Source organism: Pseudonaja textilis, chromosome 5, assembly GCF_049901715.1.
Source record: "Pseudonaja textilis isolate UNSWEBS1 chromosome 5, rPseTex1.2, whole genome shotgun sequence".
Lineage (NCBI taxonomy): Eukaryota > Metazoa > Chordata > Lepidosauria > Squamata > Elapidae > Pseudonaja > Pseudonaja textilis.
Genome location: NC_141994.1, coordinates 48,147,732 through 48,161,931, shown reverse-complemented (window position 1 = coordinate 48,161,931; position 14,200 = coordinate 48,147,732). Strand labels below are relative to the sequence as shown.

The following is a 14,200-nucleotide window of genomic DNA, read 5'->3' as shown; positions in this document are numbered from 1 at the left end:
TTTTCAAACAAAAAAAACAAGAAAGTCCAGTTTCCTCCTGAAAAAGCATCTCTGGGATAACCATGACCTGGATGACTGAGAATCTCTACAGACTTTAAGCCTATCAAGAGTTTCCTCTGCCTCATTTTACATCATACAAAATCAAGGAGGGATTGATTTGCAGTATCACACAAAGTGAGGTTGATTTGAAAGTAAATGTTGCACTACAAAGCAGTTTTCACATAAGGTACTTCTGAGCAGAGAAACCAGATGGCATTTCTGCTCGATGAAAGTCATGGCTGGTCAGTGAGAGCATGTTTGGGTGGGTGTCACATGCACCTGTGAAATTTTGAACCTTTGAATCCTTCTGAATTTCTTAACCACTTTTTAACTTTTGCTCCAATTTATTGGTTGGAGCAATGTACCTTTCGGAAGCAGATTCATTCATTCATTCATTCAACCAATGGAACAGCTTGCCTTCAGAAGTTGTGGGTGCCCCATCACCGGAAATTTTGAAGAGATTGGGCAATGATTTGTCCTGAATGGTCTACTGCTTGAGGAGTGGGTTAAACTAAATGACCTCCGAGGTCCTTTCCAACTCTTTCTCTGTATTTTGAGTTCCTTTCTCACACTTTCTATTTTCTCGTGTCCTTTAATGTTTCAATGCTCTATTCTTCCTTCCGAAGATGAAATCTACATTCTTTCACGTTACTTTGTTTTTAATCTTACATTAGCTACCCAGAATCACCATTTGGGTGATCTTATAATTTAAAGTAAAAATTAACCAAAAACAAACATAACATACCAGAATTTTGGGGAAGTATATTAGAGGTTAGCAATGATTTTTTCTTACATAAATGACAGGGAGCAATTAATGCATTATTCCTAAATTACATACAATGGAATCCTGTTAGTTTAAAAATGATGCACTGTCTACTGCTGAAATTCCAAAAGGTATTTTTATTTTTTATTATTTAAATTCTAAAAGGATCTCTGGCTAATGCATTCTTGGAAATATTGATTTTGAGTTAATTTGGATTGGCTTTAATGTAATCTGAAAAGAAATTTCAATTTCAAGAACCTGTGTGGTTTAGGTCCAAAACAAAGATTGCATAGTTTGAAGCATGTACAATTTGCTTTTCTGTTATTATATCAGAATCAATTAAGAAAGTGAAAGCTATATCTGCTTTATTTTTAGGTGAGCAAATGATGTACATACTCTTCTTGAGTCAATATTTTTCCTGGAACTTGGAAACAGAGCAACGGATGAGGTTGCACGTAAAATGATACTTCTTGCCTATATCACAAGGTTGACTGCAGAGAAGAGGGGAAACAAAGGCAGAAACTTCTATCACTTTATCATTTTCTACTTTATTACTTCAAATTAACAACCACAATAAAGCTCAAAAAAGTCCAATATTTACACAGGAAAAAAGTACAAAATTCCCACCCCCCCAAAGTTCAATTTTTTGTTTTTTTTTGTTTTTGTTTTAAAATTACAAAGTAATAAAAAGGTTTTTTTACTTAATTAAAAAAAGGAGAGAGACACAGTAAGCAGGGTAAATAAATTAGGGGAAAACAACAACAAAAAACCTGTGTTAAATAGAAGAATTAAAAAAAAACAACCCAAAAACGCCAAGGCTGTTCCACTTCCAAACATTCCAGACTGCCCAACGTTTAAAAAAAAAAAAAAAACCAAGCCAAGGACTGGAGGACAGTTGGTGATGGCTGTGATGCAGAACTAAAGACAGATTTTCTTGAATAAAACCTAAAAATTTAAAAACAAGAATGGGGCAAAAAAGTAGAAGAAATCTTCTTACTGAGGAGGGAAGATGTGTTTGTCCTTCAAAATCGATGGTACAGGGAGTAACCTCTGCGATCACTGTGGCTTCTCCTCCCGCCCCCATCATTCACATATCCCTCCCTTTCCCTCAGCTCCATCCCCTGACTCCTGCAGGAAAATAATAAAAACAAAATAATAATAATAATAATAATAATAAAACTAAACACATCCAAACTGGTTGCTTGAGAGAGAGAAAGAGAGAGAGAGAGAGAGACTGCCATCCCTTGCACTAGAATCAGGGTACATTTCTACACCCTTCACATTTGTTGCTGTCTTGCACAGCAGATATTGCTACCCACATCCACACCCTTAACACACAACTGCTGCCGTGCCAGTCCTGTTCACCTTATTGGTATGCCTATAGCATCCCACACGAATGCACACACAGGGGCAGTGGTGTCCCCAAAAGAAAGAATGCCTGAATACAAATAGCAGCCTTCGTCCACTGAATCTCCCCTGGAGGCAGTGCCAGCTTACTAGTGCAGCCAAATTTGAAATGAATGTTAAACCACCTCCTCAAGCTCCTTGGAGCTGGAATTTTTAAAGTCTCCTGTAAACATCCTCCTCCCCACCCAAGAACCAGAGAACAAAGATGTGATTAAAATTACGTTGGAAACCTTCTTTTCTTAACTAACTGGGCTTTCAAAACAATATCGAATAAGGCTTCTCTTTTTTTGTGAACGATACATATAGATCGGAAAGGGGAGCAGAAAGATCTGGGTGGTGGCCACAGCTTGCTGGCATGAGACGGGCAAGGCCTATGGAGAGGAAGCTGCACAACAGCAGCAAAGGTGTTCCTGCAAGGCTCCTGCATGAGTGACTTGTCAAAGGCAATTTGGTTCGGGAACACAGCCGATGATCTCAGGAAAGACAAGAATGCCAGCACAGGGCAGATCCTCTCCTTGTCGCTGGCGGGGGAAAAAAAAGGTTGGCTTTTTTTGTTTGTTTTTTCCTTTTAATTTGTTTTTGTTGTTTTGTTTTTTAAAAGAAAAATACAGTGAAGACACTAGAAAAAGAAGAAGAAAAGAACAGAGCATTAAAAAGTGGTTTCGTCTCAGAAATTCAAACACTGGATTTTCTTCTGATACATTGGCTTAGCCCTAAATAAGTTACCACTTATTTCATGAAGGATTCCCCATGCCCATCAATCTTTGGAGCTTCTAAGGACTAGAAACTGCACTGAAAGAAGAAAAGTAAACAGGGAAAATAATCTCGTATCTGCCCTCGTGTGTTTTTCAAGCTATACACCAATCAGAATTTATGCAATATTATTTTATTTGCAAGGAGTGCAAAGTTATCTCTGAAGCTTTAAGGTATTTTCATGTTTGATTACGTTGCTTTTAAGAAATTTTTTACCAATTCACGGTGAATAAAGAACCGAACTGAAACCTCAGAGACAAAAGAGAAACACAAAATTGTCTAAAGTACTGTATTTACTTTGTGTATACTAGCTATGTTTCCGGCTTCCATGATGTGAAACCCACAGCTGCACAGATCTAGATCTGCTTTTCAAAGAAAAGAACATCAAATTCTAATGTATTGGCAGTAAAATTAAATAATGGCAATTCTCCTGATTCTATGGTGTTTTTTCTCAACCTCAGCAACTTTAAGATTCATGGACGTCTCCTAGCAGGCTAGCTGGGGAATTCTGGGAATTGAAGTCCACATATCTTAAAGATGCTGAAATTGAGAAAAACTGACCTATCCCCCTGGACAAATATTCACTGTTATATAAATCCTTAAAAACAAAAGTAATATTTTTTTCTATTAAATCTATACCTGATTTTCTTTCAGGAACTTGAAACAATAATATAAATTGTTCCCCCCCTCAAATGACAGACCTAGTATTATAATTTAGCCATAATCAAATGGGAATGTGAAACTCATAACCCTATCTCTAGTCCAACACCATAAACACTACAGTACAGCTCTTCAACAAATGTTACATCGTAATTCTTCAGATTCAGGCTTTCAAGAATGTCTCTGGTGAAACAATGCCAATAGCCTGCTACTCAGGATTGAAACCTAGCACTCACTTGGCCAGTGGGGATCAATACTTCTGTGAAATCTTATATGACTACACTTGCACAATTCCACGGTAGTAAATTAGCGTGTCACCCCATCTAACACACACTAATTGAAAGAACTGGCTGTATTATTATTATTAATATTGTTATTGTTGTTGTTGTTATTATTATTATTATTATTTAGAACATTATGTCCCTTATTGCCAGGACAGAAAAAAAACAGTCCAGTTTTCTCGTCATGGGATGAGACGACTATAAACACGACTATCCCATTTCCATTCCATTGAGATTTAAGCAGAAAATAGGTGGGCCCTGCATGAGCTACCATTCACTTGATCGCATAATAATGCTGTCGTCACAGAACAGGCTGGCAAGGCAGACACTCACCTGAGCAAACACTGGTCTGGTGGAATCCATTCTTTATTTCCCCAGGTGATCAAATGGCACACTGGTCTGCAAATAAACAAGAACTGAATAGGCTGCAGAAAAGGACCATAGGAAAGGTACATAGGGACTGCCATAGTTTCTTTTTTTCCCTTCTGAAGAGGTGATCCCATTATATTCCTTCTCCCAAAATGGATCCCTCTGTCCTCACCCTGAGTAAGATTTTCATCGATGTATTAAGTTACATGGCCTGCACATGACGTATCTGGCCCAAGAGCCCCCCTCCCGTTTGATATCCCTGCATTAAGTGGACAACAGGTGAATGCATTTTTAAAAAAATGTAGAGATGACTGATATTCTTGAATCTACTGGAAATCTACTTCACACTTAAGTGACAAGTGTGATATACACTAATCCACAAAAATAGATTATGACACCAATTCAGATACTCTTGAGTTACAAAGGCAATTGGAATCATAATTTCTGCCGCTAAGCAATACAGTCATAAAGTGCAACATCATGGGACTGACTGTATGTCAATGAAGATTCCCAGTCATCCAGGCAGAGTCGTTTGGAAGTTCAGTCATGGCAACTGGACTACTTTTCTTGTTGGTTCAAAACATTTCACTGCTTATCCAAATAGCTTCTTCAGCCTGAACAAGTTGGTTCGAAAGATCCCATATATGTCCTCCAGGGAGGTTTCATTTCTCATCTAATCTGCATAGGCTTGTTAGGTGGGTAGGCAGAGAGTTATTGGGATGTAAATGTTCCAACTGCTAAATCCTCTACCCTAGTTGGGTCATTAAAAGTGGCCTCCCTGGTGAACCTGTGAACTGGCCTCAATCTTAGAGATTGATGAAAGAGCAGCATAAAAAAAACCCCAATGGGCAGACTGTGTCTGAGGCCTCCATCTCTACTGAGGGAAGGATTTCCCATTCTGGCATAGATGGACTCCTTCACTCCTCTCTCAAACCATCCATCTTCCCTATCTAAAAAAGTGTGTTCTTTTTTTTCTAAATGAAGGCGTGCGGTCGATTCTGGTCCTGTAGCGTTGCTTTCCCTGTGCTGGGCCACCCTCTTGTGTAGAGGCTGCTTGGTTTCTCCAATTTAAAATTCTGAACATTCCTCACTGCACTGGATGGCATACACAACATTGCCCTTAGCTTTTGGTATCTGCTATTTAGGGCTGACAAGCCTCTCTCTCTTGGTGTGTTGGTGCGTTTGAAGAACACAGATATGAGGCATTTCCCAAATATCCGTTTTAGTTTCTCCACTAAATCAGCGGTGTAAGAAATGACCAGGTTCTTCTGTCTCAGCTCTGTCTGCAATTCTTTTGTTGGATCCAGATGCTGATTTAATAAAAGCCCAATTTGGATACACACCGGTTTTAAGAATCACCAGATGCCTGTTTTTCTTTTTTCAGGCATCTCTGATGGTGGAGATGTTTTCTGTCCTGTGATGTAGTGTCCTGATGATTCCTAGTTTGTGCTGAAATGGATGGTGGGAGTCAAACAGCAGATACTGGACTCTATGTATGGGTTTCCTATAGATCTCTATTTCTAGAGTGCCAATGGTCCCAATCAGAACTTCGGTCTAGGAATGCCAGTCTGTTATCCTTGATGTCTTACCAAGAGTTGGTGTTACTTGATATTTGAATCCACAGTGTTTGTATGGTCTGTGAAAGCCTGCACTTCCTGGACCTTGCTTTCTACGCAGGTGACTGCACTGCTTTAATGACAGAAATCTCTGCAGTTCCTATTGAGCAAGCACTTCCTTGCAAGTTCCTGCTAGCTTCCAACAATCAAAGTCAGCAGGGAAGCTGGCAGGAAGAAAGCCAACCAGCACATAGGTAAATGGCTGCTGCCAAATGGAAGAGTGTGTGTGAGTGATGGGGGAGGCATAGTGTGAGTGTAGGAGGTCTGCTGTGATGTCCAGAACTTGAAAGAGCCACCGTAACTACATTGTAAATTCAAATAATCACTGAATAAGTGACTGTAAACCAAGGAGACTACCTGTAGATACTACTCAGAATCCAAGGAAGTTGACGTATCACATATCAATAATATTTATTCTCCCTTTGCCTGATCAGATGGATAGTCCAGTGGGTTAGGATGGGATATACTTAAGCTTTTATTGCTGGTCTTATTGTAATAAGATATTGCTCTGATTATTTTTATCAGAAAAGATAGTACAGAAATGTTTTTTTCAATGAAATAGGATCATCAAAAGAAACTCACCTGTGATGCTGAAATCCGTGACACTTCTTGCCGTCCTGTGAGGTCAGAAGAGGAGATGTTGGCAGGGGCTCCTCGGTGTAACCTCATGCTGACCTTGCGTTCCCTGTCTACCCGTGAAATTGCCCTGGGAGATGTGTTTCCTGGCAAGAAGGGAATAATTATTTATAACGCTGATATTTTGAAGTTATACAAACAAGACGAAGTTGAGAGAAGAAAGAAGGAAGGAAGAAAAGAAAAAGGAAGGAAAAGTTATAGGGTGGGAACAGGGAAATGTCCATGGCATACTAAGGTCTAATGGCCCTGCGATGGTGGGTTTATTGGATTTGTACTCTGAAAAGAAGGAGAGCTCCTGCTTCTAATACTGGAAGAGAGATTGACTTGTTCCTCAACAGATTCCATAATTGGGATTAATCTGTTCAAGTTTTGAAACTGAAATAGATTTACTCTTTATTGGCTTTAATAAGAGATTCCTTTAAAAAAATTTAAAACTTATTTATCAGAGGGATAAATTTTCCAAAATAGAAGATAGGGTCGACTAGTCAGGATTTGGGATGAAAAGAAAGTGCGGAAGAGATCAGCATGGCTGGCCATACTTCTGCTACCACTAAAATTGTGCATGCCATTTTCTGTCCACTCACCAGACTGCTGGATGCGGGAAGTGGGTGTGGAGGCCATGGGTTCAGCGACATTGCGGAGGCGGTTAGCAGTGGCCCCAGCAGGAGGGCCAGGAGGCAGTGCCCGCGTAGCAGAACCCCGGAGCTGCCCCATCCTTTCCTCTCGTTCATGCTCTCGCCTCTCCCGGTCCATATCCTCAGGATTCCGGGCTGCTCCCTGAAACATTTAATGGCCCACAATGCTTTAATAACTGCTATGAGGTATCAGTCACTTTATGCACATGCATGAACAATTGCAACAGCAGCCGAGAAAAAAACTAAGAAGCAAAACTCCCCAATTTCTGCCTATTGAGTCAGAGTCTATTTTGCAGAGCTTTCCCAACTTCCTCCACTTCTGAGTGGGACAAGAAGTGTGTGTCAGCCTGTAGCCATCAAGCTCTTTGCTTACAAATTCAGCTTTTGCTGCACATTAGTATTTATCCTTTCAGTTTTTCTGTCCTAAGGGAAAAGAAATCTGGGCAAGCAATATTCTGACTGAAGATTCAGTAAAATATCAGAATCCATTATTGTAGTTGTAAAACATAAAGGAGAACAGATGCACTGTTGGAATTTAACATATAGAAAAATTAAACTTGTTTTGCTGTAGTAGCTATCTACTTAGAAAGCAGTAAAACGTGGGCACAGAGCTTGTGGCTAAGGGTCAATAAGAAAATATACAGGACCTTGCTCTGTCTTCAGCTGTCTTTGGAGTTCCTATGCACTTAGATCTTGATGCTACTTTTTAGGCAACCACTATAGAAGCCATTATAACCAGCCCATTGAAAAGTTTATTTCACAAGGAAATCTTCTCAATTTAGAACCCCATAAATACAATACAGGATTTCATCCCATTCCCCCCACCTCCTACTAGTTGGATATTACAGGAACCAAAGTTGAACAGATTGGAGGGAATCAGGTTGAAAATATTGGCAAATATACACTACAGGGACCCCAAAACATAATCCAGCATTAAAGAGAGAAAGGCTTCATAGGTATCCTTAGCTTTCAGCCCCTCCCATCTACATGCACATGCAACTCCCTGGTACGCAAATAATTTTACTACACCAATCACCACCCTTTTGAAAAAGTTATGATTACTTACAAATTTGAGCATATTCCAGTCAAATACATAGTCATAGGAGAAACCCTGACGGTGGAAAAGATTGCGGAACAGCTGCCTCAGATAAGAGTAATCTGGTTTGTCATCAAACCGCAGTGAACGGCAGAAGTTGAGGTATGTAGAGAACTCAGCTGGGGCAGAAATGAGAGACGGCAACAAGGAATAATTAGCAAGAACAATTTTATTCCTCTCTGGGCACTGTTATTTCACCACCCCCACCCTGCCTATATATAGTTTCATGCTATAGATCCCAACAGCACTAGTCCTGTTCAGAGGGCAGTGAAAGCCTTCTGTCTGCAATGCACACATTAATCCTGAGGAGTGAAGGGGGTCATCTTAGTCATCTAGATAAAATAGGAGCCTCCAAACATTTGGAGACAGAGATAAAATTTGGAATTCTGAAAGCCCAGTGGGGACATTCCTCAAAATGACTGCCATGATGGATGTGGCCAGTCACAAAATAACTGTTTTTAACAGCACTTAGCAATAGCACTTAGACTTATATACCACTTCACCGTGCTTTACAGCCCTCTCTAAGCAGTTTACAGAGTTAGCATATTGTCCCCAACAATCTGGGTCCTCATTTTACTGATCTCAGAAGGATGGAAGGCTGAGTCAACCTTAAGCTGGTGAGAATCAAACTGCCTAATTGCTGGCAGTTGGCAATCAGCAGAATTAGCCTGCAATACTGCATTCTAACCACTGCACCACCACGGCTTATATTAAAAGACAAACTTGGGGAGACCTGCTCTCAATTGTCCTTTCTGACCATCTCCAAATCATTTGCCTTTTTCGTAAACAGGTGGATCCCCAAACTGAGCTATAGATCCCTACAATTTTTTTTCTGTTTAGAAAAAAAAAACCTGGTATATGCCAGTTTGTATATACCAGGGGTTTTAGAAAAACCCCTAGTACATACACAGACTACTGAAATATTCTTGGAATATTTGCAGTTCTCAATTGTGCTAGCTACAAAAATAGAAAAAATATGCCAGGCAAACATCAAGACATCAATGGCACATTGAGGTTTGCAGATATCATGCTAAAGGCCCAAACGATGAAAGTTCATTCTGCCTTTTGATTCTTTTAAAATTAAAATTAAGCTGGATATGCTGAAGACAGGATTAATCTATTCCAACTATTAAAATCCTCCCTGGAGTTCCCCTTTGACTCCTTGTCACTAAAAGAAGATCTAGCTATTTTGGCCATGGCTTTCTGGATCTTTTCCAAAGCTGAACCTAATTCTGTACTCCCGCCCCCCAACCCTGCTCAAGTAATCACATTATTTATTCACGCTAGTCCTTGGTCCTGTTTTCATCTTTTTCCTCCAATCCACTTATAGAGCCATCTAAACATGCAACTTTCCCTTCTAAATTCAGACAAGCTACATATAATCTGCATACTGTCTTTCTAACAGCTATTGTCCTCTATGGTTTTTTATTTCAAAAATGTACTGCTGTCCAGTGTTTTGCAAACAGAATAAAGAACTTCCACCTAAATTGATAAGATGGGCTACAAAAAACTAGACTAGGACTGTTAAATTGGGCATACCTGCGCACACACCACTAAAAAAAGAACCTATAACTTGAAAATAAGTACAGGGAAATCTTACAAGGATAGCCTTTGCAGAGTACTTCGATGGGTGTCGACATCTTCTTTTCACTGATGCGCTCGTATTTCTGTCGCTTTGTGGCAGCTTTTAGACCTTGCCAAGGCAATGAGCCAAGATTGAAGTACATCAGTACGTAGCCCAAGCTCTCCAAATCATCACGGCGACTTTGTTCTGGAAAAAGACAGATGCAAATACAGGCATAGCTAGAGATGTTCCAGCAACAACTCAAAACAAAGGAAAATTATTGTCATCTTGCAACAGCTCAAAACAACACTAGGGAAAGAGAAAAAGACAAACTGAAAGCTACATAATCTGCTATTTGGTGGAATTTGCCAGGAATCCAGGCATTTATTTATGCTTGCATTTAAAATGCATGTTAAATGTTCCATTGCTTCTTATGAAGTCCTGAAAAACTATGCAGGAAGTTATAAGGAAGCCTCTGAAGTTGTATCCCTTAACAGCCCAGTGTTCATAAAAAAAACAGAAACTAATTAAATCCTTATGAAAGATATTAAAAATATATGTGCAACATCTAGTAAACCTGCTACAGTTTTGTAATGTCAATGTTTGTTTCCCCACAACAGAAGCTGAATTAATGATATAAACACCAATGTTTAAAAATCCAGCATTCTCTAACATTAAAAAATAGTGTTTTGTATATAAAGAGTATATACAAAAAGTATAAATCAAAAGAGGTTCTTTTGATTTCTTATTATACATGCTATTGTCGTATCCTATTGATTTCAGAGCCAGATTGCCAGATTTAGAGTTGGTCTTATATTTTTACTTTCCACTTTAAATTCTCTCCAACATCCAGATAATGACTTTAATCATGATTACTATCCTCAAAGTAGAGACACAATAAAATACATGTTATTTCACCCTCATAAATTTTGAACTTCTAACCTTTTTCATAGAGTAACCATTTTTCCATTATGTCTTCTAAAACTAAGAAAAGGACCTCTAATTTAAAAGAAAATAATTATTTTATATTTAAATTGTGGGATGTGAGATGGGGTTAAAAGTAGAAATAGGGGGAAACTGATAATTAAGCAAATTCAATGAACATTTGGTCAACTATGGTGGGTTTTGACTAAAATTTAGCCCATGGGCAAAAAAAGAAAAAGAGTCTATTTTGTCAAAAAAAATAATCTGTTTTATAATCCTGAATTTTTGGTTTGTCTGTATATTATGGCATTTTCTTATTGGGATTACATCCAGAACAGTGGAAAAAATATTCTTTAAAAATATGAGATTGTTTTCATTAATGATCATATTCTCCACACTCTGAAAAAAGGGAGATCTGTACAAATGTATGCTTTTCTTTTTTTACCCACACTGTCTACTAAAAAAAATCTACTTAATGAGATTTCAATATATTTTATAACTGGACATATTTTATCCAGTTTTATTCCTATTATATGTTGGAAAGCCCACAGCCCCAGTAAGTTTTTAAATTAGTCAGTCGGGGACACTGTAATAGTATCTTTGCGTCAGTGCTGAATGAGGTACTAGGATATTCTAGTTCAGGATATACCCTCTGGGTAATGTTGGGTCAGTCATTCTCAGGCTGGCTTACCATTTAAGAGTTGCTGCAAGAACAATCTGGAATAAGAAGAACCAGCACATCATTCTAAGCTCCCCAGAAGAAGTTCCCCATATAAATGTTAATCCTCGACATATGGACACAAGTAAGCCCCAAAAATCTCCACTGCTATGCAAGGCAGTTGTTAAGTGAATCACTACAGTTGTTAAACAAATCCAGCTTTCCCAATTGACCTTGCTTGTCGGAAGCTTGCTGGAAAGATTACAAATGGCGATCACATGACCCCAGGACAGCGCTACTGTCATAAATACATGCTCCCTGCCTACTGCCCAAATTCTGATCACATGACCATGGGCATGCTGCAATGGTTTTAAGTCTGAAAAATAGTCCTGTCACTTTTTCCAGTGCCATTGTAACTTCAAAGGGTCACTAAATGAGTGGTTCCTAGTTAAGGACTACCTGTATATGTATTACCCAAACCACTATCCTTAAGTGACCGTATCACAACACAAGATGCTACAAGGCAATGCCACAGGCTATCTAAGAGGGCTATGTATTACTTAAAAATGCTTCTAAGCGCAAAGAGGCACACACAACGACCGCTTTGTAATTCCTGAAACGAAACTTGCCTTTTCCTGAGACTATGCTGCAATCCCAAGAAAAGACACTAATGCTGCCTTAAAGGAGCTGCAAACAGGTGAGATGTCAGCATCTTTCTGTGTTGAACTCTTGAGCTCCTGTTTGGCCTTAATATCAAACAGATCTCTCAAACTGTCTATTTTAAAGACAGAAAAGAGGACCCAAACATTGTCTCATGCAAAATCCCAGAGGCAGAGCCATGTTTTATATTTTATTTCACATTTAACCAAATACCTTCCTGAACCCTATTTAACAAACACAGAATAAAAAGGTGACATCTGTCAGAATTAGGTGTGCTGGGACAAATAGGATTTCTTAAAGCAACTCTGTCACCTCTATATAAAGGTAGGATACTGGCAATCCATTTTAAGAGAAGGGACATCTGTGTGTTTTTTTTCCACCCAACTTTGCACATTGATATGAATGCATTTTATTTGTTTGTTTATTCACTCAATTTCTGTGTTCACTCATCTCAGTCAATGACTCTGGGCAGCTTACAATTCAGAAAATAAATTATGCTTAAACATCTAAAAACATTTTAAAACAATAAAAACCACAAAACCAGTAAGTAATATTTTAAAAAACTCCATTCAACACATACAAGAGCAGGATATTGGGCCAAGAAATACAGATGCAATGTAGCCAGGAAACGCAATATAGCCAGGAAACGGGGTTATTGGTACATTCAGCGCCCCAGGCTCAGAAACACAGCAGTTTTTTAGGGTCTTACAAAGGCTACAGAGTTTGTTCCATCGAGATGGGTTCACTACAGAAAAAGCTTACCTTTCCCCGCCAAAGATAAAGTAAATTAGTTTAAAATGTTCCATGTATCGTCGTCACAATGTACATTTTTCCTTTAATGTTCACATCTTTGTACAAATCAAAATTCAGGTAATACAAAGGGTTAACGTATCAGAGTTTTCACATCCATACTAGCGGGGCAAAGATTAACCTTTTTTCACTTGTCTGTGCTTTGGACTTCGAAGTCTCTCCTGACCTCTAATATACTTCAGGCAGATCTGCATTTTAAATTCTCTGCCATTATCTATTTGGCACTGTACTGTTACAAATAGCAAGGTCCCTGCGGTACATTAAAATAAACTAATGCATTAATTGCAGCACAATTCAGTCACAAGGTTATTTCGGTTTAATCAATGTGTTTAACAATCTGTTGATTCTTCTCCGTGAAAACAATTTCATAAAGCACAGAGCAAAATTGCAAAACTCCTTGTTTAAAAGGCAAAAAACAAAAATAAAAAATGCTAATTTCCTGAAAGATTTATGAGTATTCACACAGCTTCTGTCACTGACTTTGTCACAGCTTCATAATGAAGCCAGATACAAAGCCAACCAAGAACCCATTTTTTACTGCTTCCCTCAATGCTGGAAGCCATTTTGCATCATTAATAGGAACAAAACATAGGACTGCCATCCTTATCCTTCTAGTGTTCTCCCTCATACCTGCCATCTTCTTATGCTGTGAAGACACCCAGCTGTTTGATATTTTTTTTCTTTCCTTAGTCTGGATGAATGAAACAATGAAATCTGACACAAGCAGATAGCTGTCTTCCAACGTAAGTTGCCATCAAAAGGTTGGAGGATGATTTATTGCCAAGGAATAGCATTGAGCAAAGTCTCTTATCCACAGCTTTTACGCCCATCTTTTAACTCTGTTTTCCCTAGCTTAAATCAGGCTACAAGCAAAGTGATTTTCATTTGAAGATATGAATCTGCTGTGACACTTTAGTTTTAATTCCCTGCTATCATGCCCACATTTTACTAATTCAGGGAAATAAGCCACATATTGAGCTTCCTACAAGCTCAAGATTTTCCTGCCATCAAATGAATTCTGATCCTCAGGTTCGCCTCATCTGTTGTTCTGACCGTGCCCCTGGACATCTGTGTATTGACCCAAATGGCTCCTGCACAAAGCTACTATGTGGGCAGGCCATCAACATGACTGGGGGGGAAGGTGTTTCACTGCAGAGTGGCAGGAGGAACAGCTCAGCTCTTGTCACTGTGACCCTCTTCGTCATGTGTGTAAGCTGTTATTAATAACAACATACAAACATAAAGGGGACTATGCAAACATTTGCATGGCTATAACTAAGGGACTAAATCCACAGCTGCTAAAACCAAACCTTACTGCATTTTACGTTT

At 38.9% G+C, this 14,200-nt stretch overlaps 1 protein-coding gene across 2 annotated transcripts in view; it reads right to left on the bottom strand.

The window, feature by feature from the left end:
* Positions 1 to 1,330: 1,330 nt before the first annotated feature.
* CSNK1E (casein kinase 1 epsilon) overlaps positions 1,331 to 14,200 on the bottom strand; it is a 38,861-nt gene continuing 25,991 nt past the window's right edge. For both annotated transcript variants that reach the window (XM_026696221.2, XM_087934797.1), the window contains exons 6-11: positions 9,856 to 10,026; positions 8,226 to 8,374; positions 7,109 to 7,301; positions 6,471 to 6,610; positions 4,237 to 4,302; positions 1,331 to 2,828 (exon numbers count right to left, since the gene is read on the bottom strand). In XM_026696221.2, the coding sequence (XP_026552006.1) occupies positions 4,270 to 4,302; positions 6,471 to 6,610; positions 7,109 to 7,301; positions 8,226 to 8,374; positions 9,856 to 10,026 (686 nt within the window). In that variant the 3' untranslated portion in view covers positions 1,331 to 2,828; positions 4,237 to 4,269. The remainder of the gene's footprint in view (positions 2,829 to 4,236; positions 4,303 to 6,470; positions 6,611 to 7,108; positions 7,302 to 8,225; positions 8,375 to 9,855; positions 10,027 to 14,200) is intronic.